Below are 26,667 nucleotides of genomic sequence, written 5' to 3' on the forward strand. Positions count from 1 at the left end.
AGCCCTAAAGACGCTAACCAGATCCCTCTAACCCTCCGACCCGGCCAGTCCAAGACATTCCACTGGTGCCCTTCTACCAACATGCCTGGTAATTATCCCACTGTCTGGCTCTGTTCAACCCAGACACTGTAGACAGCTGGCTCTGTTACACCCAGACACTGTAGACAGCTGGCTCTGTTACACCCAGACACTGTAGACAGCTGGCTCTGTTACACCCAGACACTGTAGACAACTGGCTCTGTTCAACCCAGACACTGTAGACAACTGGCTCTGTTACACCCAGACACTAGACAACTGGCTCTGTTCAACCCAGACACTGTAGACAGCTGGCTCTGTTACACCCAGACACTGTAGACAACTGGCTCTGTTCAACCCAGACACTGTAGACAGCTGGCTCTGTTACACCCAGACACTGTAGACAGCTGGCTCTGTTACACCCAGACACTGTAGACAACTGGCTCTGTTACACCCAGACACTGTAGACAACTGGCTCTGTTCAACCCAGACACTGTAGACAGCTGGCTCTGTTCAACCCAGACACTGTAGACACCTGGCTCTGTTAAACCCAGACACTGTAGACAGCTGGCTCTGTTACACCCAGACACTGTAGACAGCTGGCTCTGTTCAACCCAGACACTGTAGACAGCTGGCTCTGTTCAACCCAGACACTGTAGACACCTGGCTCTGTTAAACCCAGACACTGTAGACAGCTGGCTCTGTTACACCCAGACACTGTAGACAGCTGGCTCTGTTCAACCCAGACACTGTAGACAGCTGGCTCTGTTCAACCCAGACACTGTAGACAGCTGGCTCTGTTCAACCCAGACACTGTAGACAGCTGGCTCTGTTACACTCAGACACTGTAGACAGCTGGCTCTGTTACACCCAGACACTGTAGACAACTGGCTCTGTTCAACCCAGACACTGTAGACAGCTGGCTCTGTTACACTCAGACACTGTAGACAGCTGGCTCTGTTACACTCAGACACTGTAGACAACTGGCTCTGTTACACTCAGACACTGTAAACAACTGGCTCTGTTACACTCAGACACTGTAGACAGCTGGCTCTGTTAAACCCAGACACTGTAGGCAACTGGCTCTGTTACACCCAGACACTGTAGACAACTGGCTCTGTTACACCCAGACACTGTAGACAGCTGGCTCTGTTAAACCCAGACACTGTAGACAGCTGGCTCTGTTACACCCAGACACTGTAGACAGCTGGCTCTGTTACACCCAGACACTAGACAACTGGCTCTGTTCAACCCAGACACTGTAGACAGCTGGCTCTGTTACACCCAGACACTGTAGACAACTGGCTCTGTTCAACCCAGACACTGTAGACAGCTGGCTCTGTTACACTCAGACACTGTAGACAGCTGGCTCTGTTACACTCAGACACTGTAGACAACTGGCTCTGTTACACTCAGACACTGTAGACAACTGGCTCTGTTACACTCAGACACTGTAGACAGCTGGCTCTGTTAAACCCAGACACTGTAGGCAACTGGCTCTGTTACACCCAGACACTGTAGACAACTGGCTCTGTTACACCCAGACACTGTAGACAGCTGGCTCTGTTAAACCCAGACACTGTAGACAGCTGGCTCTGTTACACCCAGACACTGTAGACAACTGGCTCTGTTCAACCCAGACACTGTAGACAGCTGGCTCTGTTACACCCAGACACTGTAGACAACTGGCTCTGTTACACCCAGACACTGTAGACAACTGGCTCTGTTACACCCAGACACTGTAGACAGCTGGCTCTGTTACACTCAGACACTGTAGACAACTGGCTCTGTTACACTCAGACACTGTAGACAGCTGGCTCTGTTAAACCCAGACACTGTAGGCAACTGGCTCTGTTACACCCAGACGCTGTAGACAACTGGCTCTGTTACACCCAGACACTGTAGACAGCTGGCTCTGTTAAACCCAGACACTGTAGACAGCTGGCTCTGTTACACCCAGACACTAGACAACTGGCTCTGTTCAACCCAGACACTGTAGACAACTGGCTCTGTTACACCCAGACACTGTAGACAAATGGCTCTGTTACACCCAGCCACTGTAGACAAATGGCTCTGTTACACCCAGACACTGTAGACAGCTGGCTCTGTTACACTCAGACACTAGACAACTGGCTCTGTTACACCCAGACACTGTAGACAAATGGCTCTGTTACACCCAGACACTGTAGACAAATGGCTCTGTTACACCCAGACACTGTAGACAGCTGGCTCTGTTACACTGAGACACTGTAGACACCTGGCTCTGTTAAACCCAGACACTGTAGACAGCTGGTCTGTTACACCTAAATGTGACTCCCAAGTGGCACCCTGTTCCCTATTTCCTCTGGTCAAAAGCAGTGCAATATAGAGGGAATAGGGTGCAATTTGGGATATAGCCTGAGACTTTTCCTTACCTCTTCTCTCTGTGTGTTGTTGATGGTCTTGCCTTACCACATGAGTGTTTTATCACTGCCTGCTGTGAGAAGGTTTCTCTCTCTCTCTCTCTCTCTCTCGCGCGCTCTCACTCTCTCTCTCTCTCATTTCAATTTAAGGGCTTTATTGGCATGGGAAAAACATATGTTTAGATTGCCAAAGCAAGTGAAATAGATGATAAACAAAAGTGAAATATGAAATAAACAATAAAAAATGAACAGTAAACATGACACTTACAAAAGTTCCAAAATAATAAAGACATTTCAAATATCATATTATGTATATATACAGTGTTGTAACGATGTGCAAATACAAAAGAGTACAAAAGTACAAAAGAGAAAATAAATAAACATAAATATGGGTTGTATTTACAATGATGTTTGTTCTTCACTGGTTGCCCCTTTCTTGTGGCAACAGGTCACAAATCTTGCTGCTGTGATGCACACTGTGGAATTTCACCCAGTAGATATGGGAGTTTATCAAAATTGGATTTGTTTTCGAATTCTTTGTGTATCTGTGTAATCTGAGGGAAATATGTGTCTCTAATATGTTCATACGTTTGGCAGGAAGTTAGGAAGTGCAGCTCAGTTCCCACCTCATTTTGTGGGCAGTGAGCACATAGCCTGTCTTCTCTTGAGAGCCAGGTCTGCCTACGGCGGCCTTTCTCAATAGCAAGGCTATACTCACTGAGTCTGTACATATTCAAAGCTTTCCTTAAGTTTGGGTCAGTCACAGTGGTCAGGTATTCTGCCACTGTGTACTCTCTGTTTAGGGCCAAATAGCATTACAGTTTGTTCTGTTTTTTGGTCAATTCTTTCCAATGTGTCAAGTAATTATCTTTTTGTTTTCTCATGACTTGGTTGAGTCTAATTGTGTTGCTGTCCTGTGAGGTCTGTTTGTGTTTGTGAACAGAGCCCCAGGACCAGCTTGCTTAGGGGACTCTTCCCCAGGTTCATCTCTCTGTAGGTGATGGCTTTGTTATGGAAGGTTTGGGAATCTCTTCCTTTTAGGTGGTTGTAGAATTTAACGCCTCTTTTTTGGATTTTGATAATCAGTGGGTATCGGCCTAATTCTGCTCTGCATCCATTTATTTGGTGTTTTACATTGTACACAGAGGATAATTTTGGAGAATTCTGCATGCAGTCTCAATTTGGTGTTTGTCCCATTTTGTGAATTCTTGCCCAGCTAGCAATGAGGAATCGGCCCAGAAGCGGCCCTCATTTGGGGGGCTGGAACTAATGGGCCTGGAATCAAAATGAATGACTCCAGAATCGGGCCGTTACCGTCTACCGGAATTCAGCCGACCTTGACGGCATCTTACCAGAAACCCCCAGAAGAGGCCTGATGCAAATTTAAATAAATTGATTCACAATTACCTGATTTAGTCATTTTAAATATGACTATTTACATTTTATACATAAAAATTGTACCCATCCACGAAGAAAAAAAATGATGTCGGAGGAAACACCATACGCTTGGTGACTGTGTCAGCGTGCATGTGCCTGGCCCACCCGAGGAATTGCTACAGCGCGATGGGGACAAGGACAAACACTTCCCTAACTCGGCTCGGTGCGGAGCCCCAAGTAATACATTTGGGCCAGATAACTCACACCGGAATCGACCCGAGCTCAATCCCCACATCCTTGACATAAGTAATACTGCGGAAGGCGGCCCAGACTCGGGCCACATGACATCGGCCGAGTCTGACACTCAGCCGAGTGCCCCGACTCTCAGCCGGAATCGGCCCAGATCCACTGTGCTAGCTGGGTGGATGGTGAGCGGACCCCAGACCTCACAACCATAAAGGGCAATGGGTTCTATAACTGATTCCTGTACATATGTTTAGTCAGCTCCTAATTGGTATGTTGAATATTATGTTCCATTTGATGGAATAGAATGCCCTTCTTGCCTTGTCTCTCAGATCATTCACAGCTTTGTGGAAGTTACCTGTGGCGCTGAAGTTTAGGGCAAGGTATGTATCGTTTTTTGTGTGCTCTAGGGCAACAGTGTCTAGATGCAATTTTTATTCGCTGTCCTGGCAACGGGACCTTTTTTGGAACACCATTATTTTTGTCTTACTGAGATTTACTGTCAGGGCCCAGGTCTGGCAGAGTCTGTGCAGAAGATCTAGGTGCTGCTGTAGGCCCTCCTTGGTTGGTGACAGAAGCACCAGATCATCAGCAAAGAGTAGACATTTGACTTCAGATTCTAGTAGGGTGAGGCTGGGTGCTGCAGACTGTTCTAGTGCCCCACAACCATAAAGGGCTCTCTCTCTCTCGCTCTCTTGGTCTCTCTCTCTGTCTCTCTCTCTGTCTCTCTCTCTCTGTCTCTGTCTCTCTCTCTGTCTCTCTCTCTGTCTCTCTCTGTCTCTGTCTCTCTCTCTCTGTCTCTCTCTCTGTCTCTCTCTGTCTCTGTCTCTCTCTGTCTCTTTCTCTCTCTCTGTCTTTCTCTCTCTGTCTCTCTCTCTGTCTCTCTCTCTGTCTCTCTCTCTGTCTCTCTCTCTGTCTCTCTCTCTCTGTCTCTCTCTCTCTGTCTCTCTCTCTGTCTCTCTCTCTCTGTCTCTCTCTCTGTCTCTCTCTCTCTGTCTCTCTCTCTCTGTCTCTCTCTCTGTCTCTCTCTCTGTCTTTCTCTCTCTGTCTCTCTCTCTGTCTCTCTCTCTCTCTCTGTCTCTCTGTCTCTGTCTCTGATGTATAAAATACTTCCTGTTTCCTCTGCCTTATGGCAAAGCCTTAATCATTTAGAACACACACTGAGCCAGATCTCTGCCACACGTTCCTTTCAGTGGCCAGATGTATAAAATACTTCCTGTTTCCTCTGCCTTATGGCAAGCCTTAATAATTTAGAACACACACTGAGCCAGATCTCTGCCAACAGGTTTAGTGAAATGATCCGTCGGTATGTTGTTGAAACGGAACCCTGCTCCTTACATAGTACACTACTTTTGACAAGACCCATCTATCCTCTGGCCCACTAGTTGTTCTCCCTATGGGCTATGGCTGAAAGAAGTGCACTATATATGGAATAGGGTGCCATTTGGGATGCAACCCTGGTCTAATGGGAAGCCACATGCCATGTTCTGATAGGGAGAGGAGAGCGACCTAATAGTGGGTCAGCGGATAGCAGGAGTGTAATGTTAAACAACAGTCTCCGCATAGATTCAATCCACCCACCGTAGATGTCACCGCCGGCTAAACTCATTTATATTTACGTCATATGACAGGTTGATGGATTGTGCATCCTCCTGGAGTGGATGGCTCTTGTACTTATAAAGAAAACCTTTCTCTACGTCTTTCCCACTCTCTCTATCTGCATTTGCTCTCATGTCTGTGTGTCCCAGTGTCCTCATGTCAATCCATCTAGATCTAGGTCTCTCCCCACTCACTCTCTCTCTCTCTTTCCTATGTCCTGCTAAGTCTTGTGCGAATTCTCTCTCTCTCTCTCTCTCTCTCTCTCTCTCTGTTTTACAGGAATAAGCGAAGTGGGAGCTCTGCAGAGGGAGGCAGGAGGAGAATACAATGCTTTGTCTGGATGGAGAGAGAGAGGAGAGAGAGAGGTTGGAGAGGAAGAAGGCTCCATTGAAAGACAGGCCAGTCTCCCCCTGTGCCCCTCTCTCCCTCCATTGTCAGCAAACAGGCAGGAATTCAGAGAGAGAGAGAGAGAGAGAGAGAGAGAGAGAGAGAGAGAGAGAGAGAGAGAGAGAGAGAGAGAGAGACAGAGAGAGAGAGAGAGACAGAGAGAGAGACAGAGAGAGAGACAGAGAGAGAGACAGAGAGAGAGAGAGAGAGAGAGACAGAGAGAGAGACAGAGAGAGAGACAGAGAGAGAGAGAGACAGAGAGAGAGACAGAGAGACAGAGAGAGAGAGGGAAGACTTGGGACCTTTGTTTTCCATTCCTCTCTCCACATCTCGGTGAAAGTGCAGGGAGAGGAAAAACCGGGGGATGATGGACAGGGTTACACTGACCTCGTTAGAGACAGGCCCCCCCTCCCCACCTTCTAATCAAGGACTGATTTAGACCTGGGACACCAGGTGGGTGCAATTAACTATCAGGTAGAACAGAAAACCTTAAGTACCCGGGACCTCCAGACTCGAATTTGAATACCCCTGTCCTGTCCTATCACACACAGGAAATGACATCATTCTGGGACAATACATGATGTGGTAAAGAGTGCGGTGTACATTGTTGTACATCTGAGGTGTAGGTGGAGAGAGGGAGAGAGGGAGGAATGGGCCGGGCCATGGAGAGAGAAAGGGGTGTGGTTGGCTATAAACCCTGGGACAGTAGGGTTCTGTTGTTATCCTCTGTCCTGGCACCCTGCATCACTCTGTCCTATCTCGCCATCCTTCTCCATCGCTACATAGTGGGACTCTCTCCATCTGCAACATCCCTTTAGGAACCCAAAGAGTCAGGAACCATGCTGACCATTTTGGCGCTAGCATCGGTCATACTGCTTGGAATAGGTAAAAATTGTATTTGATTTGTCTTTATATATCCTTCATCTCAGCCCTAACTCTAATTATTTTCACAATTATAAGGCCACTGTAATGTGAAGTGTAACTGCGCTCAATTTCTTTGATTTATGGTTAAAAAAAAGAAGTTACTTCTAGTATGTTAATTCAATGACTAAACCTTCTAATTTGATTTGTGAATTGTGCTGCCAGACCTTTATCAACATCTGGGTTAAAGGTCAAAGAGCACATAGGGTCAGTTACACAATTTGAATAAATAACAGATATGATGAATGATCTCCTATGCTTTACACAGACTTGGTATTTCATTATCAGCTTTATGTTGAATTAATCCCGTTGGTCGCTGACTCTGGGTGACTCTGGGTGGCTCTGGGTGGCTCTGGGTGGCTCTGGGTGACTCTGGGTGACTCTAGGTGACTCTGGCTGACTCTGGCTGACTCTGGGTGACTCTGGGTGACTCTGGGTGACTCTGGGTGACTCTGGGTGACTCCGGGTGGCTCCGGGTGACTCTGGGTGACTCAACGGTGAAACACACACATAGATGGAATGCTACAATGGTGAAACATACACATAGATGGAATGCTACAATGGTGACTCTGGGTGACTGATATTGGTAGATATTAATTAAAGGGAAGGCAAGTAAAGGAAACCTGTCAGATGATTGGTTGGTCTTGTAATACATTGTTATGCGGATGTTATATTGTTGTGACGGAATTCCATAAGGCTCACAAAGTTAGAGTGAGGGTATCAATATTGGGACTCACTCTGAGACAGTGTGTTGACAGCATTTTTACACTTGAGCAGAGATCCTTTTTCTTCCCCCTGATTTTTACAGCTTTGTCAAAATCTTTATTAAAAACGTCAAGTCTTATTCCATTGACATGTTCTCTGCTGGCTGACATTAGTTATTCAAGGACGCTGGAGTTGTGATCTGCTGAGAGTTTTAATGTACATATTTTATGTATCCACTACCGTTCAAAAGTTTGGGGTCACTTAGACATGTCCTTGTTTTTGAAACAAATGCAAATTTTTTTGTCCATTAAAACAACATCAAATTGATCAGAAATACAGTGTAGACATTGTTAATGTTGTAAATGACTATTGTAGCTGGAAACAGCAGATTTTTAATGGAATATCCACATAGTTGTACAGAGGCCCATTATCAGCAACCATCACTCCTGTGTTCCAATGGCACATTGTGTTAGCTAATCCAAGTTTATCATTTAATTCTTTTTTTTGATCATTAGAAAACACTTTTGCAATTATGTTAGCACAGCTAAAAACTGTTGTCCTGATTAATGAAGCAAACTGGTCTTCTTGAGACTAGTTGAATATCTGGGGCGGCAGGGTAGCCTAGTGGTTAGAGCGTTGGACTAGTAACCGGAAGGTTGCAAGTTCAAATCCCCGAGCTGACAAGGTACAAATCTGTCGTTCTGCCCCCGAACAGGCAGTTGTTCCTAGGCCGTCATTGAAGAAGAAACACCAGTCTCAACAGTGAAGAGGCGACTCCGGGACGCTGGCCTTCTAGGCAGAGTTGCAAAGAAAAAGTCATATCTCAGACTGGTCAATAAAAAGAAAAGATTAAGATTGCCAAAAGAACACAGACACTGAACAGAAGAACTCTGCCTAGAAGGCCAGCATCCCGGAGTCGCCTCTTCACTGTTAATGTTGAGACTGGTGTTTTGCGGGTACTATTTAATGAAGCTGCCAGTTGAGGACTTATGAGGCGTCTGTTTCTCAAACTAGACACTCTAATGTACTCCCACTTCTCTTTTCTAATGATCAATTAGCCTTTTAAAATGATAAACTTGGATTAGCTAACACAGCGTGCCATTGGAACACAGGAGTGATGATTGCTGATAATGGGCCTCTGTACGCCCATGTAGATATTCCATTAAAAATCAACCGTTTCCAGCCACAATAGTCATTTACAACATTAACAATGTCTACAGTGTATTTCTGATCTATTTAATGTTATTTTTAACGGACAGAAAATGTGCTTTTCTTTCAAAAACAAGGACATTTCTAAGTGACCCCAAACTTTTGAACGGTAGTGTACATTGTATAGTGTCTGATTTGTGTGCGAGTCAGTATCTTGAATCAAAAGAAATTCCTAATACCCCAAAATACTAGGGATAATAATTGATGATAGCAATGTTTGTAAATGTCATTACATTGGTGGTGGTTAATGTACTGTGTTATGTATTGCATTTACTATATTAGTTTTATATAGATTTTTATTGCAAATACAGAATTTACATTCATATTTCAAGGACACAACATAGAAAAATAACCTATGGATATTTATATTCTGTGGATACTTTTTGTTATGCTGTGCTTTTTAGTTAGTATCAATCAACTCCAATCCTTGTTGCCTGCCATCATAACTCATGTTCATAGGGCATTGTGCCCTTGGATAAACATTGTGTCCTTGGATAAACATTGGTTGTGTGTGTATGGATTTTGAAGTGTTTATAAATGGTTTTGAAACCGAAGAAAAAGGTTGAAAATAACATGTCTATTCCACTAGGTCTACTTGTCTGTCTTTTCAAAGTAAATTAAATGGTCCATCCACACCATAGAAAATGCTACAATTTGAAACACACACATAGATAGAATGCTACAATGGTGAAACACACACATAGATAGAATGCTACAATGGTGAAACACACACATAGATGGAATGCTACAATGGTGAAACACACACATAGATAGAATGCTACAATGGTGAAACACACACATAGATAGAATGCTACAATGGTGAAACACACACATAGATAGAATGCTACAATGGTGAAACATACACACATAGATGGAATGCTACAATGGTGAAACACACACATAGATAGAAAGGTTGTGTTGTGTTGGTTTATTGATGTGAATACAAGGGGTTTGGAATGATAGACTCGACAATAGTCTGGAAGGATAGTCTTGAAAAAAAAAAACACCTTGCAACTCAAAAACATTCTCTACTCCACTCAATCCCGTTGTCGTTGTCTTATTACCCAGGGACAAAGTTGTGGCATGTGCAGCTAAGAATTTTCTGATTTAATTAACCCTGCGTGCCCCAGTCCTCTTTATCCTCTTGTCTGTTTTTATAGTATTGTCCTTTTAAATTCCCAGAAAAATAGTTTTGAACCGTGCAGCGCTGATCTTTCGTGTTTTATATTTTTTTTATTGAAAGCGCCATGAAAGTGAACAATGGTGAAACACACACATAGATGGAATGCTACAATGGTGAAACATACACACATAGATGGAATGCTACAATGGTGAAACATACACACATAGATGGAATGCTACAATGGTGAAACATACACACATAGATGGAATGCTACAATGGTGAAACATACACACATAGATGGAATGCTACAATGGTGAAACATACACATAGATGGAATGCTACAATGGTGAAACATACACACATAGATGGAATGCTACAATGGTGAAACATACACACATAGATGGAATGCTACAATGGTGAAACATACACACATAGATGGAATGCTACAATGGTGAAACATACACACATAGATGGAATGCTACAATGAAACACACACATAGATGAAACAATGGTGAAACACACATAGATGGAATGCTACAATGGTGAAACATACACACATAGATGGAATGCTACAATGGTGAAACATACACACATAGATGGAATGCTACAATGGTGAAACATACACACATAGATGGAATGCTACAATGGTGAAACATACACACATAGATGGAATGCTACAATGGTGAAACATACACACATAGATGGAATGCTACAATGGTGAAACATACACACATAGATGGAATGCTACAATGGTGAAACATACACACATAGATGGAATAGATAGATGGAATGCTACAATGGTGAAACACACACACACATAGATGGAATGCTACAATGGTGAAACATACACACATAGATAGAATGCTACAATGGTGAAACATACACACATAGATGGAATGCTACAATGGTGAAACATACACATAGATAGAATGCTACAATGGTGAAACATACACACATAGATGGAATGCTACAATGGTGAAACACACACATAGATGGAATGCTACAATGGTGAAACACACACATAGATAGAATGCTACAATGGTGAAACACACACATAGATGGAATGCTACAATGGTGAAACACACACATAGATAGAATGCTACAATGGTGAAACATACACATAGATGGAATGCTACAATGGTGAAACATACACACATAGATGGAATGCTACAATGGTGAAACATACACACATAGATGGAATGCTACAATGGTGAAACATACACACATAGATGGAATGCTACAATGGTGAAACATACACACATAGATGGAATGCTACAATGGTGAAACATACACACATAGATAGAATGCTACAATGGTGAAACATACACACATAGATATAATGGTGAAACATACACACATAGATATAATGGTGAAACATACACACATAGATATAATGGTGAAACATACACACATAGATAGAATGGTGAAACATACACACATAGATAGAATGGTGAAACATACACACATAGATATAATGGTGAAACATACACACATAGATATAATGGTGATGGGGTAAAAAAGGAAGTGTGAAAAGAGGTTATTATGAACCACAAGTGTGTTCATCTTTCTCATTTAACCCCGTCTTTAACCCCTATAGTGCCCCAACAGTCGGAGGCCATCGTCATCTACACGGGCTGGGAGCGTCACGCCCTGGTGGGGTCAGACATCCGTCTGTCATGTTCATTCTTCTCCTGGCGCTGGACTTCCGATGACGTCACCTTCTCCTGGAGCTACCGTGCCGACGGAGCCAGGGACAGCATCTCTGTATATAACCTCCTCTTCTTTATCAATCCATCCTCTATCACTCCATTATCCTCCTCTATCCTTCTCTATCACTCCATTATCCTCATCTATCCTTCTCTATCACTCCATTATCATCATCTATCCTTCTCTATCACTCCATCCTATATCACTCCATTATCCTCATCTATCCTTCTCTATCATTCCATTCTCTATCACTCCATTCTCTATCACTCCAATATCCTCCTCTATCATTCTCTATCACTCAATTCTCTACCACTCCATTATCCTTCTCTATCACTCCATTCTCCTCCTCTATCACTCCATTCTCTATCACTCCATTATCCTCCTCTATCCTTCTCTACCACTCCATTATCCTTCTCTATCCTTCTATAGCACTCCATTATCCTCCACTATCCTTCTATAGCACTCCCATCTCTATCACTCCATTATCCTCCTCTATCCTTCTCTATCACTCCATTATCCTCTATCCTCATCTATCACTCCATTCTCTATTACTCCATTATCCTCCTCTATCCTTCTCTATCACTCCATCCTCTATCACTCCATTCTCTATCACTCCAATATCCTCCTTTATCCTTCTCTATCACTCCATTATCCTCCTCTATCTTTCTCTATCACTCCATTATCCTCATATATCCTTATCTATCACTCCATTATCTATCACTCCATTATCCTCCTCTACCCTTCTCTATCAGTCCATTATCTATCACTTCATTCTCTATCACTCCATTATCCTTCTCTATCACTCCATTATCCTCCTCTATCCGTTTCTATCACTCCATCCTCTATCACTCCATTATCCTCCTTTATCTTTCTCTATCACTCAGTCCTCATCTCCTTCTTATTGTACTCATCTCCTCATCTCACCCTGACTAGAGCCCTGGTCAAAAGTAGTACACTAAATAGGGAATAGGGTGCTATTTAGGATGCAAACTTTCACTCGGTTCTCATCTCCTCCTCATTCCCGTCCTCTCACCTGGTGCCAGCTCTTTCATTTCAGTTTCTCTCACCTAATCTGACTGTTTCCATCGTATTATGTCTCTCTCCTCGTCGTGACTTGCCCTCCATGGCTCCCAATCTCCCCCTTCTATCCCCCCGTCTCTCTCTCTCTCCTACTCTCATTATCTATCTCCTTCTCTCCTCCGCTTTCATCTACCTCTTGCCTCCCTCTGAAATAATATCACTTCCTTCCTTCTTATTCCTCTCCAAAAACAGTTAATGAACTTTACTTTACAAGCCTCTTCTTTTAACACATTTCATCTCACACTACTATATGGGCTGGTCTAAAATGGCACCTTAGTATTCACTAATTTTAACCTTTACCAATACAAAAGTAGTTCACTACATAGGGAATAGGGTGCCATTTTGGATTCAACCTTAGCCTAGATGTAAAACCACACAATAAAGAAACTGAATGTCTTCCCTGTTCCAGGTCTTCCACTACACTGGTGGATCCCCCTATGTGGACAACAAGGGACCGTTCAGAGACAGGCTGGAGTTTGTGGGGAACCCTGGTCGCCGGGACGGATCCATCCTACTCAAGAACCTGGACTACGGAGACAACGGCACCTTCACCTGTGATGCCAAGAACCCGCCTGACATAGTGGGACGCGCCTCCAGTGTCAGACTGCTGGTCTTTGAAAAAGGTGAGAGCATAGAATTACTAGCCTGAGGATCAGTCTGTTTGTCACACTCCATGCTTTGGCATGACAAGTAGTGGCAAAGGAGCGACATAATGGCACAAACAGATCTGGGACCAGGTTCTAGAATTACATAGATACAGTTCCTAAAATAGATACTGGCATCCTAGTAACATGCCTAATAAATCCATCTGCCATCTTGGTCAGGAAAACTTCAATTCTACAAACGGATCAAATTCTATCTAGGTTTATACAGACAGGTCTATTTCATCAACCACTGTAGTGAAGTAAAGGGTCCGTTGTCACAATCAGAAGCAGCGCTGTGCCACAATCATCCAGAATCATGATCAGAATTCTAAATCAGACTGCACACTTAAGCAAGCCCTTATTTGTGCTAATATGTTGTTTAATGTCAGTGTTTTCTTGTCTTCTTCATATTTCTCTCCATCCCTCCCCCTTTCCTTTCATCCTCATTTCTCTTGCTCTATTTTACAATTTCTTTCTTTCTTTTTCTTTTCTTTTCTCCCTCTCTCTTTTTCTCCACGCCCTTCCCTTCACTCTCTCAGTTCCCATCCAGGCCGGAGTGATCACAGGGGCCATCATCGGTGCGGTGCTGGGTCTGTTGGTGCTCGTCGTGGTCATCTACTATCTCATGAGGTTCCTGGTGGCCCGCAGAGTCTTCAACCTCAGTGTCAGGTCAGTGTCCCTATGCCTGGGTCTGGGGCCCAACCTTGAGCTCGTTCTGTATGGCTTAGCTGTCACTAGCTGGTATTTTTCTGAATTGATTGAACAGATAGAGAGAGATAATGAAAGTGCAGAAAGTTAGGGACAGATTGAATCAAAGCTGGCCAAATGTGTGTCAGATAGAGAGAGATAATGAAAGTGTAGAAAGTTAGGGACAGATTGAGTCAAAGCTAGCCATGTGTGTCAGAGAGAGAGAGATAATGAAAGTGCAAAAAGTTAGGGACAGGTTGTGTCAAAGCTAGCCATGTGTGTCAGAGGCTGAGGCATTACCCATAGACCAGCCCTCTGCACAGGAAAGAAGTTGACCTGTATTGACACTCTTCAGTCTATCTATGTTGCTGTGTCTCATAACCTAGCTGGAGAAACAGTGCTGTGTCCTTAGCAATAGCTATAAGACAGGCAGTACTATACTGGCACAGGAGCAGTACATCCCTTTGACCACCGGGAGCAGAAGTTCTACATCCTCCTAACTTGGTTCTCTTTGTTTCCTCCAGCAAACATGGAAAGAAAGGGAAGGGTAAAGAGGGATCACAGCAGAGACAGGCAAGTCCTCTCAGCGTCGGCTCACTCACAACGACTACACAACGTTAGCATCTCACTCACAATGACTACACAACATTAGCATCTCACTCACAACGACTACACAACGTTAGCATTTCACTCACAACGACTACACAACATTAGCATCTCACTCACAATGACTACACAACGTTAGCATCTCACTCACAATGACTACACAATGTTAGCATCTCACTCACAATGACTACACAATGTTAGCATCTCACTCACAATGACTACACAACGTTAGCATCTCACTCACAATGACTACACAATGTTAGCATCTCACTCACAATGACTACACAACGTTAGCATCTCACTCACAATGACTACACAACGTTAGCATCTCACTCACAATGACTACACAACGTTAGCATCTCACTCACAACGACTACACAACGTTAGCATCTCACTCACAATGACTACACAACGTTAGCATCTCACTCACAATGACTACACAACGTTAGCATCTCACTCACAATGACTACACAACGTTAGCATCTCACTCACAATGACTACACAACGTTAGCATCTCACTCACAATGACTACACAACGTTAGCATCTCACTCACAATGACTACACAACGTTAGCATCTCACTCAATGACAATGAGCATTTCACACAACGACTACACAATGTTAGCATCTCACTCACAATGACTACACAATGTTAGCATCTCACTCACAATGACTACACAGCGTTAGCATCTCACTCACAATGACTACACAACGTTAGCATCTCACTCACAATGACTACACAACGTTAGCATTTCACTCACAACGACTACACAACGTTAGCATCTCACTCACAATGACGACACAACTTTAGCATCTCACTCACAATGACTACACAACGATAGCATCTCACTCACAATGACTACACAACGTTAGCATCTCACTCACAACGACTACACAACTTTAGCATCTCACTCACAATGACTACACAACGACAGTACCTCACTCACAACAACTACACATCGATAGCATCTCACTTACAACAACAACAGCTCACAACTACAGCACAGTACAACACAAGTCATGTCAGAGTACAGCACCTATATAACAGCTCATACTAAAACAACATGGTTACACACAGTACCAGAACGACACAGTACCAGAACCACACAGTCCCAGAACCACACAGTCCCAGAACCACAGTCCCAGAACCACAAAGTCCCAGAAACACTCAAGCTAAAGTACCACCCCTCCCATCTCTTATTCCCCCCCGCCCCCACCCCCTTCATTTTAAACCTCCTCAAAGGCAAGACAAACACAATGGGTAAATAGCTTTAAGGCATAATGATAATAACACAGAAGAGCAGCACTGTGAAATGGCTGAAGCAAGGTTCAGTTGTACAGTAATTCAATTCCCTGTGAATGGAACTGATTTGCTCTCAGTGGGAGAGAAAGGAGAATACGAGGGAGACCTGCTGATTCCACCTCCTTTGAGCCAAATGTAAATCACTGGCCCATTATTGGCTCACAGTTATCCCAAATTACACAGAGTCACACTGCGGATAAGTGCAGGGCTTGGGGATGGATAGCTCTTAGCCTGCGTCACCAAAATGGCACCCTGTTCCCTATACATTGCACTACTTTGGACCAGAATAGTGCACTATATAGGGAATAGGGTGCCATTTTGGGACATGACCTTAGTATTGGATTAATAAAACACTCATTATTTCTTGTGTGCTTTTGGGATTACCAGCAGTTCCTCCAGGGCGAATCAGGTTTTATTATTTTGTGGGAAAGATTTCTTGTTAAATAGATGATGATGTATGACATGCTGTTAAACTACAAACACCTAAAGACCTATTATTATTATCGATCAATTCAGCTCAATCTAAAAACTGAAATGAACTAAGACGTCTTAACGGAGGTAGTCAAGGGAATAGGTTTGCAAAATTCGGGTAACTTGAAAAAAAAATATCCAGGAATTTTGGGAAAACCTGGACATTTTGGGAAAATTTACAGAATTATACAACCCTGCCAGGGAAAATGTGGCTTGTTGTCACTTTCTTATAGCATTGTTCAGAAACATACATATAAAAGCAAGTATGCAGCTAGCGAATATACTGTAGCACTGGGTCATGGGCATGCGGCTGGAGGTCAGCACAGTATCAGGGGTTAGAGGCAGGGTTTACTTCTAAACACATTTTTAGTTGAATTCCTGGTAATCTTACAGTATTTTCTTTAACCAAAAACAACAACAACAACAACAAAAAATTCCCCCAAAATTTTGGGGATCACTGGTCAGTTTGACTCGCTGGTCAGTTTTGGCCATGGGCCACCTGATGCTGACCACTGACCCATATCGTCTACTACTAGCAGAACTCTATGGGCCCTGGTCAAAAGCAGTACAGTCTTTTAGTAATAGTGTTAAATCCTCTGTATCCTGTGTATGTGAACAATAAACCTTGATTTGATGTTTGTCAGAACTAGTCGACTGTATGGGGAATAGAGTGCTACTTGGGACGCACACACTGTCACATGACTGACAGTCAGCCTCACAACGCCCAGAGGTTGGCTGCATAAATAAAACACAAAGCCAAAGGTTTCTGAAATATAAACTGTCCCCATGCATGATTCATTTCTCCTCACTATGGCTGCTCTCCTTTAAACCTACAGTATGTAAACACGTTTACAGGTTAAACCTACAGTATGTAACACGTTTACAGGTTAAACCTACAGTATGTTACAGGTTAAACCTACAGTATGTAACACGTTTACAGGTTAAACCTACAGTATGTAACACGTTTATAGGTTAAACCTACAGTATGTAACAGGTTAAACCTACAGTATGTAACACGTTTATAGGTTAAACCTACAGTATGTTACAGGTTAACCTACAGTATGTAACACGTTTACAGGTTAAACCTACAGTATGTAACACGTTTATAGGTTAAACCTACAGTATGTTACAGGTTAAACCTACAGTATGTTACAGGTTAAACTTATAGTATGTTACAGGTTAAACCTACAGTATGTTACAGGTTAAACCTACAGTATGTTACAGGTTAAACCTACAGTATGTAACACGTTTACAGGTTAAACCTACAGTATGTAACACGTTTACAGGTTAAACCTACAGTATGTTTACAGCTTAAACCTACAGTATGTTACAGGTTAAACCTACAGTATGTAACACGTTTACAGGTTAAACCTACAGTATGTTACAGGTTAAACCTACAGTATGTTACAGGTTAAACCTACAGTATGTTACAGGTTAAACCTACAGTATGTAACACGTTTACAGGTTAAACCTACAGTATGTTTAAATCAAATCAAATCAAATCAAATCAAATTTTATTTGTCACATACACATGGTTAGCAGATGTTAATGCGAGTGTAGCGAAATGCTTGTGCTTCTAGTTCCGACAATGCAGTAATAACGAACAAGTAATCTAACTAACAATTCCAAAAAAAAAACTACTGTCTTATACACAGTGTAAGGGGATAAAGAATATGTACATAAGGATATATGAATGAGTGATGGTACAGAGCAGCATAGGCAAGATACAGTAGATGATATCGAGTACAGTATATACATATGAGATGAGTATGTAAACAAAGTGGCATAGTTAAAGTGGCTAGTGATTCATGTATTACATAAGGATGCAGTCGATGATATAGAGTACAGTATCTACGTATGCATATGAGATGAATAATGTAGGGTAAGTAACATTATATAAGGTAGCATTGTTTAAAGTGGCTAGTGATATATTTACATCATTTCCCATCAATTCCCATGATTAAAGTGGCTGGAGTTGAGTCAGTGTCATTGACAGTGTGTTGGCAGTAGCCACTCAATGTTAGTGGTGGCTGTTTAACAGTCTGATGGCCTTGAGATAGAAGCTGTTTTTCAGTCTCTCGGTCCCAGCTTTGATGCACCTGTACTGACCTCGCCTTCTGGATGACAGCGGGGTGAACAGGCAGTGGCTCGGGTGGTTGATGTCCTTGATGATCTTTATGGCCTTCCTGTAGCATCGGGTGGTGTAGGTGTCCTGGAGGGCAGGTAGTTTGCCCCCGGTGATGCGTTGTGCAGACCTCACTACCCTCTGGAGAGCCTTACGGTTGAGGGCGGTGCAGTTGCCATACCAGGCGGTGATACAGCCCGCCAGGATGCTCTCGATTGTGCATCTGTAGAAGTTTGTGAGTGCTTTTGGTGACAAGCCGAATTTCTTCAGCCTCCTGAGGTTGAAGAGGCGCTGCTGCGCCTTCCTCACGATGCTGTCTGTGTGAGTGGACCAATTCAGTTTGTCTGTGATGTGTATGCCGAGGAACTTAAAACTTGCTACCCTCTCCACTACTGTTCCATCGATGTGGATAGGGGGGTGTTCCCTCTGCTGTTTCCTGAAGTCCACAATCATCTCCTTAGTTTTGTTGACGTTGAGTGTGAGGTTATTTTCCTGACACCACACTCCGAGGGCCCTCACCTCCTCCCTGTAGGCCATCTCGTCGTTGTTGGTAATCAAGCCTACCACTGTTGTGTCGTCCACAAACTTGATGATTGAGTTGGAGGCGTGCGTGGCCACGCAGTCGTGGGTGAACAGGGAGTACAGGAGAGGGCTCAGAACGCACCCTTGTGGGGCCCCAGTGTTGAGGATCAGCGGGGAGGAGATGTTGTTGCCTACCCTCACCACCTGGGGGCGGCCCGTCAGGAAGTCCAGTACCCAGTTGCACAGGGCGGGGTCGAGACCCAGGGTCTCGAGCTTGATGACGAGCTTGGAGGGTACTATGGTGTTGAATGCCGAGCTGTAGTCGATGAACAGCATTCTCACATAGGTATTCCTCTTGTCCAGATGGGTTAGGGCAGTGTGCAGTGTGGTTGAGATTGCATCGTCTGTGGACCTATTTGGGCGGTAAGCAAATTGGAGTGGGTCAAGGGTGTCAGGTAGGGTGGAGGTGATATGGTCCTTGACTAGTCTCTCAAAGCACTTCATGATGACGGATGTGAGTGCTATGGGGCGGTAGTCGTTTAGCTCAGTTACCTTAGCTTTCTTGGGAACAGGAACAATGGTGGCCCTCTTGAAGCATGTGGGAACAGCAGACTGGTATAGGGATTGGTTGAATATGTCCGTAAACACACCGGCCAGCTGGTCTGCGCATGCTCTGAGGGCGCGGCTGGGGATGCCGTCTGGGCCTGCAGCCTTGCGAGGGTTAACACGTTTAAATGTCTTACTCACTTCTGCTGCAGTGAAGGAGAGACCGCATGTTTTCGTTGCAGGCCGTGTCAGTGGCACTGTATTGTCCTCAAAGCGGGCAAAAAGTTATTTAGTCTGCCTGGGAGCAAGACATCCTGGTCCGTGACTGGGCTGGGTTTCTTCCTGTAGTCCGTGATTGACTGTAGACCCTGCCACATGCCTCTTGTGTCTGAGCCGTTGAATTGAGATTCTACTTTGTCTCTGTACTGGCGCTTAGCTTGTTTGATAGCCTTGCGGAGGGAATAGCTGCACTGTTTGTATTCAGTCATGTTACCAGACACCTTGCCCTGATTAAAAGCAGTGGTTCGCGCCTTCAGTTCCACACGAATGCTGCCATCAATCCACGGTTTCTGGTTAGGGAATGTTTTAATCGTTGCTATGGGAACGAAATCTTCAACGCACGTTCTAATGAACTCACTCACCGAATCAGCGTATTCGTCAATGTTGTTGTCTGACGCAATACGAAACATCTCCCAGTCCACGTGACATGTTTACAGGTTAAACCTACAGTATGTAAACACGTTTACAGCTTAAACCTACAGTATGTTACACGTTTACAGGTTAAACCTACAGTATGTAACAGGTTAAACCTACAGTATGTAACACGTTTACAGGTTAAACCTACAGTATGTTACACGTTTATAGGTTAAACCTACAGTATGTTACACGTTTACAGGTTAAACCTACAGTATGTTACAGGTTAAACCTACAGTATGTAACACGTTTACAGGTTAAACCTACAGTATGTTACAGGTTAAACCTACAGTATGTAACACGTTTACAGGTTAAACCTACAGTATGTTACAGGTTAAACCTACAGTATGTTACAGGTTAAACCTACAGTATGTAACACGTTTACAGGCTAAACCTACAGTACGTTACAGGTTAAACCTACAGTATGTTACAGGTTAAACCTACAGTATGTTACAGGTTAACCTACAGTATGTAACACGTTTACAGGTTAAACCTACAGTATGTAATACGTTTACAGGCTAAACCTACAGTATGTTACAGGTTAAACCTACAGTATGTTACAGGTTAAACCTACAGTATGTAACACGTTTACAGGTTAAACCTACAGTATGTTACAGGTTAAACCTACAGTATGTTACAGGTTAACCTACAGTATGTAACACGTTTACAGGTTAAACCTACAGTATGTAACACGTTTACAGGTTAAACCTACAGTATGTTACAGGTTAAACCTACAGTATGTTACAGGTTAAACCTACAGTATGTAACACGTTTACAGGTTAAACCTACAGTATGTAACGCGTTTACAGGTTAAACCTACAGTATGTTACAGGTTAAACCTACAGTATGTAACACGTTTATAGGTTAAACCTACAGTATGTTACAGGTTAAACCTACAGTATGTTACAGGTTAAACCTACAGTATGTTTACAGGTTAAACCTACAGTATGTTTACAGGTTAAACCTACAGTATGTAATACGTTTACAGCTTAAACCTACAGTATGTTACAGGTTAAACCTACAGTATGTAACACGTTTACAGGTTAAACCTACAGTATGTAACACGTTTACAGGCTAAACCTACAGTATGTTACAGGTTAAACCTACAGTATGTTACAGGTTAAACCTACAGTATGTAACACGTTTACAGGTTAAACCTACGGTATGTTTACAGGTTAAACCTACAGTATGTTAACTAACACGTTTACAGGGTTTTCATATGTAAGGTTTACTTACACTCTAAAACAGGCCTTAACTACGTCCCAAAAGTCATCCTATCCTATTTTTTACCAGAGCCCTTTGGGCCCCTAGACAAAATTAGTGCACTATACAGTATAGGGAATAGGGTGCCATTTGGGACACACATAGGGTTTTCATATGTAGGGTATAGTTACAGTTGTAAAACGTCCCGTTTGATCAAAACGGCCTTATTTAGTGCTACGCTGACTCGCCACAATGTTTATCCGCCACTGTATCTTCATTATTTCTGTTTGCTGGGCTTGCACAATGATATCTGCGTCCCAAATGGCACCCTATTCCCTATATAGTGCACTACTTTTGACCAGAACCTCTATAGTGCACTACTTTTGACCAGGGCCCTTTGGGGTGTATTTTAGTTATTTTTATTTTACCTTTATTTTAGGAGGGAGTCACCGTTACAGGGTACCATTCAAAAGTAATGCACTATTATATAGGCAATAGGGTGCCATTTGGGATGCAGATATCGTGTGGCTTCTTCATTCACCATTACTAAGGGAGGGAGGAAGGGAGGTTGGGAGGGAGGGAGGTTGGGAGGATGGGAGGGAGGGAGGGTGGGAGGGAGGGAGGGAGGGTGGTTGGGAGGGAGGGAGGGAGGGAGGGTGGTTGGGAGGGAGGTTGGGAGGTTGGGAGGGAGGGAGGATGGGAGGGAGGTTGGGAGGGAGGGAGGGAGGTTGGGAGGGAGGGAGGGAGGATGGGAGGGAGGGATGATGGGAGGGAGGTTGGGAGGGATGGGAGGGAGGATGGGAGGGAGGAGGGAGGATGGGAGGGAGGGATGATGGGAGGGAGGATGGGAGGGAGGGATGGGGAGGGAGGGAGGGATGGGGGGAGGATGGGGGGAGGGAGGGAGGGAGGGAGGGAGGATGGGAGGGAGGATGGGAGGGAGGGAGGATGGGAGGGAGGGATGATGGGGGGGGAGGGAGGGAGGGGGAACAGCTAGTAGCTGACTGCCCTGGAGGCTGAAGCAACAGCATCACACAATCAGGCTGTACTGGAATGATAATACAGTGCATGTAATATTAATCCCAGCTAGCGCACCATCCCCACCCATTCTCCTCCCCATCCCTACACTCCTTCCTCTCTCTCACTGACTCATTCACATTCTCTTCCCCATCCCTACACTCCTTCCTCTCTCTCACTGACTCATTCACATTCTCTTCCTCCATCCCTACACTCCTTCCTCTCTCTCACTGACTCATTCACATTCTCTTCCCCATCCCTACACTCCTTCCTCTCTCTCACGGACTCATTCACATTCTCTTCCTCCATCCCTACACTCCTTCCTCTCTCTCACTGACTCATTCACATTCTCTTCCCCATTCCTACACTCCTTCCTCTCTCTCACTGACTCATTCACATTCTCTTCCTCCATCCCTACACTCCTTCCTCTCTCTCACTGACTCATTCACATTCTCTTCCCCCATCCCTGCACTCCTTCCTCTCTCTCACTGACTCATTCACATTCTCTTCCCCATCCCTACACTCCTTCCTCTCTCTCACTGACTCATTCACATTCTCTTCCTCCATCCCTACACTCCTTCCTCTCTCTCACTGACTCATTCACATTCTCTTCCTCCATCCCTTCACTCCTTCCTCTCTCTCACTGACTCATTCACATTCTCTTTATCCAGGCGCTGTCTCCCCCTTTCTTTCAGTCACACCTCCCTCCTTCTCCTGTCTGTCTATCCTTCGTCTTTTCTCTCCAGGTGGCCGTGAGAAGCCCCTGTCTTTCTTTCTTTCTCTTGCTCTGTCTCTTTCTCCATAGGTGACCGGTTAGTCGTTAGCGTTTGGATCAGTTTATGTTTAACTGATCCATCCTCTAATCAATCTCTACCTCTCTACCTCTCTCTACCTCTCTATCTGTCTCTACCTCTCTACCTCTCTCTCTACCTCTCTACCTCTCTCTCTACCTCTCTCTCTACTGCTCTTCCTCTCTTTCTACCTCTCTATCTGTCTCTACCTCTCTCTCTACCTCTCTATCTGTCTCTACCTCTCTCTCTACCTCTCTATCTGTCTCTACCTCTCTCTCTACCTGTCTCTCTACCTCTCTATCTGTCTCTACCTCTCTCTCTACCTCTCTATCTGTCTCTACCTCTCTCTCTACCTCTCTCTCTGTCTCTACCTCTCTACCTCTCTACCTCTCTCTCTACCTCTCTATCTGTCTCTACCTCTCTCTCTACCTGTCTCTCTACCTCTCTATCTGTCTCTACCTATCTCTCTACCTCTCTATCTGTCTCTACCTCTCTCTCTACCTCTCTATCTGTCTCTACCTCTCTACCTCTCTCTCTACCTCTCTACCTCTCTACCTCTCTCTCTACCTCTCTATCTGTCTCTACCTCTCTACCTCTCTCTCTACCTCTCTACTCTCTCTACCTCTCTCTCTACCTCTCTATCTGTCTCTACCTCTCTACCTCTCTACCTCTCTCTCTACCTCTCTATCTGTCTCTACCTCTCTCTCTACCTCTCTATCTGTCTCTACCTCTCTCTCTACCTCTCTATCTGTCTCTACCTCTCTCTCTACCTCTCTATCTGTCTCTACCTCTCTCTCTACCTCTCTATCTGTCTCTACCTCTCTCTCTACCTGTCTCTCTACCTCTCTATCTGTCTCTACCTCTCTCTCTACCTCTCTATCTGTCTCTACCTCTCTCTCTACCTCTCTATCTGTCTCTACCTCTCTACCTCTCTACCTCTCTCTCTACCTCTCTATCTGTCTCTACCTCTCTCTCTACCTGTCTCTCTACCTCTCTATCTGTCTCTACCTCTCTCTACCTCTCTATCTGTCTCTACCTCTCTACCTCTCTATCTGTCTCTACCTCTCTACCTCTCTCTACCTCTCTACCTCTCTACCTCTCTCTACCTCTCTATCTGTCTCTACCTCTCTACCTCTCTCTCTACCTCTCTATCTGTCTCTACCTCTCTCTCTACCTCTCTATCTGTCTCTACCTCTCTCTCTACCTCTCTCTCTACTGCTCTTCCTCTCTTTCTACCTCTCTCTCTACCTCTCTATCTGTCTCTACCTCTCTACCTCTCTACCTCTCTCTCTACCTCTCTATCTGTCTCTACCTCTCTCTCTACCTCTCTATCTGTCTCTACCTCTCTCTCTACCTCTCTATCTGTCTCTACCTCTCTCTCTACCTCTCTACCTCTCTCTCTACCTCTCTCTCTACTGCTCTTCCTCTCTTTCTACCTCTCTCTCTACCTCTCTATCTGTCTCTACCTCTCTCTCTACCTCTCTACCTTTCTCTACCTCTCTCTCTACCTCTCTACCTTTCTCTCTACCTCTCTCTCTACCTCTCTATCTGTCTCTACCTCTCTCTCTACCTCTCTACCTTTCTCTACCTCTCTCTCTACCTCTCTACCTCTCTCTCTACCTCTCTATCTGTCTCTACCTCTCTCTCTACCTCTCTATCTGTCTCTCTGTCTCTCTCTCTCTACCTCTCTCTCTACCTCTCTACCTTTCTCTACCTCTCTCTCTACCTCTCTACCTTTCTCTCTACCTCTCTACCTGTCTCTACCTCTCTATCTCTCTACCTGTCTCTATACCCATCTCTACCTGTCTCTACCTCTCCACCTGTCTCTACCTCTCTCTCTACCTCTCTACCTGTCTCTACCTCTCTCTCTACCTCTCTACCTGTCTCTACCTCTCTCTCTACCTCTCTACCTGTCTCTACCTCTCTCTCTACCTCTCTACCTTTCTCTACCTCTCTCTCTACCTCTCTACCTCTCTCTCTACCTCTCTGTCTTTGATCTTGACACAAGAACAAGAAATCTGTCTCTACCTCTCTCTCTACCTCTCTATCTGTCTCTACTCTCTCAAACTACCTCTCTGGTCCTTTGATCTACCTCTCTCTCTACCTCTCTACCTTTCTCTCTACCTCTACCTGTCTCTCTCTCTATCTCTCTACCTGTCTCTATACCCATCTCTACCTGTCTCTCTACCTCTTTACCTGTCCCTACCTTTCTACCTGTCTCTACCTCTCCACCTGTCTCTACCTCTCTCTCTACCTCTCTACCTGTCTCTACCTCTCTCTCTACCTCTCTACCTGTCTCTACCTCTCTCTCTACCTCTCTACCTGTCTCTACCTCTCTCTCTACTTCTCCACCTGTCTCTACCTCTCTACCTGTCTCTACCTCACTACCTGTCTGTATCTCTCTACCTGTCTCTACCTACCTGTCTCTACCTACCTGTCTCTACCTGTCTCTCTACCTGTCTACCTGTCTCTCTACCTGTCTATACCCGTCTCCCTACCTGTCTCTCTACCTCTCTACCTGTTTCTATACCCATCTCTAACTGTCTCTATACCATCTCTACCCGTCTCTCTACCCGTCTCTCTACCTGTCTCTCTACCTGTCTCTACCTGTCTCTCTACCTTTCTCTACCTGTCTCTCTACCTCTCTACATGTCCCTATACCCATCTCTACTTGTCTCTCTACCTCTCTACCTGTCTCTACCTCTCTACTTCTCTCTGCCTGTCTCTCTGTCTGTCAGTGAGCTGTGTTAGTATTCAGGCAGGGACTTAGCTCCTAAACCTCTCCCTAGTCACCTTCGGACTAATTTCTCTGTCTGTCAGTGAGCTGTGTTAGTATTCAGGCAGGGACATAGCTCCTACACCCCTGCCTAGTCACCTTCTGACTGATTTATCTGGCTGCATCCAAAATGGCACCCTGTTCCCTATGGGCACTGGTCAAAAGTAGTGCACTATATAGGTATGGGCGCTGGTAAAAAGTAGTGCACTATATAGGTATGGGCACTGATAAAAAGTAGTGCACTGTATACTGCCCTATAAATGCAAAACTCACAAACTACGAATTTGGTCAAATGTCTTTGATCTGTTGTAATGACACAAGAACAAGCCAGTTGATCAGAGTATATCATGGAGTGTCAGAAATTGCTGTCTGTCTAGACAGAAAAATACTTTGAAGTCAGATTTACCCTTTGGTGTGCAGTAGCAGGGAATAGGGGATACGGAATAGGGTACAGTGAATAGGGTATAGGGAATAGGGGATAGGGTACAGTGAATAGGGAATAGGGTATAGGGGATAGGG

General features: G+C 44.3%; 1 protein-coding gene across 4 annotated transcripts in view; it reads left to right on the top strand.

Annotated features, from left to right (window-relative positions):
• The first annotated feature begins 6,733 nt into the window (after positions 1–6,733).
• mpz (myelin protein zero) overlaps positions 6,734–26,667 on the top strand; it is a 31,366-nt gene continuing 11,432 nt past the window's right edge. For all 4 annotated transcript variants that reach the window (XR_006084376.1, XM_042329054.1, XM_042329052.1 and 1 more), the window contains exons 1-5: positions 6,734–6,908; positions 11,579–11,745; positions 13,178–13,391; positions 13,952–14,081; positions 14,624–14,672. Coding sequence is in view for 3 of the 4 variants with exons in the window: in XM_042329054.1 (XP_042184988.1) it covers positions 6,863–6,908; positions 11,579–11,745; positions 13,178–13,391; positions 13,952–14,081; positions 14,624–14,672 (606 nt within the window). In the remaining variant the exon portion in view is untranslated. The remainder of the gene's footprint in view (positions 6,909–11,578; positions 11,746–13,177; positions 13,392–13,951; positions 14,082–14,623; positions 14,673–26,667) is intronic.

Source organism: Oncorhynchus tshawytscha, linkage group LG10, assembly GCF_018296145.1.
Source record: "Oncorhynchus tshawytscha isolate Ot180627B linkage group LG10, Otsh_v2.0, whole genome shotgun sequence".
NCBI lineage: Eukaryota > Metazoa > Chordata > Actinopteri > Salmoniformes > Salmonidae > Oncorhynchus > Oncorhynchus tshawytscha.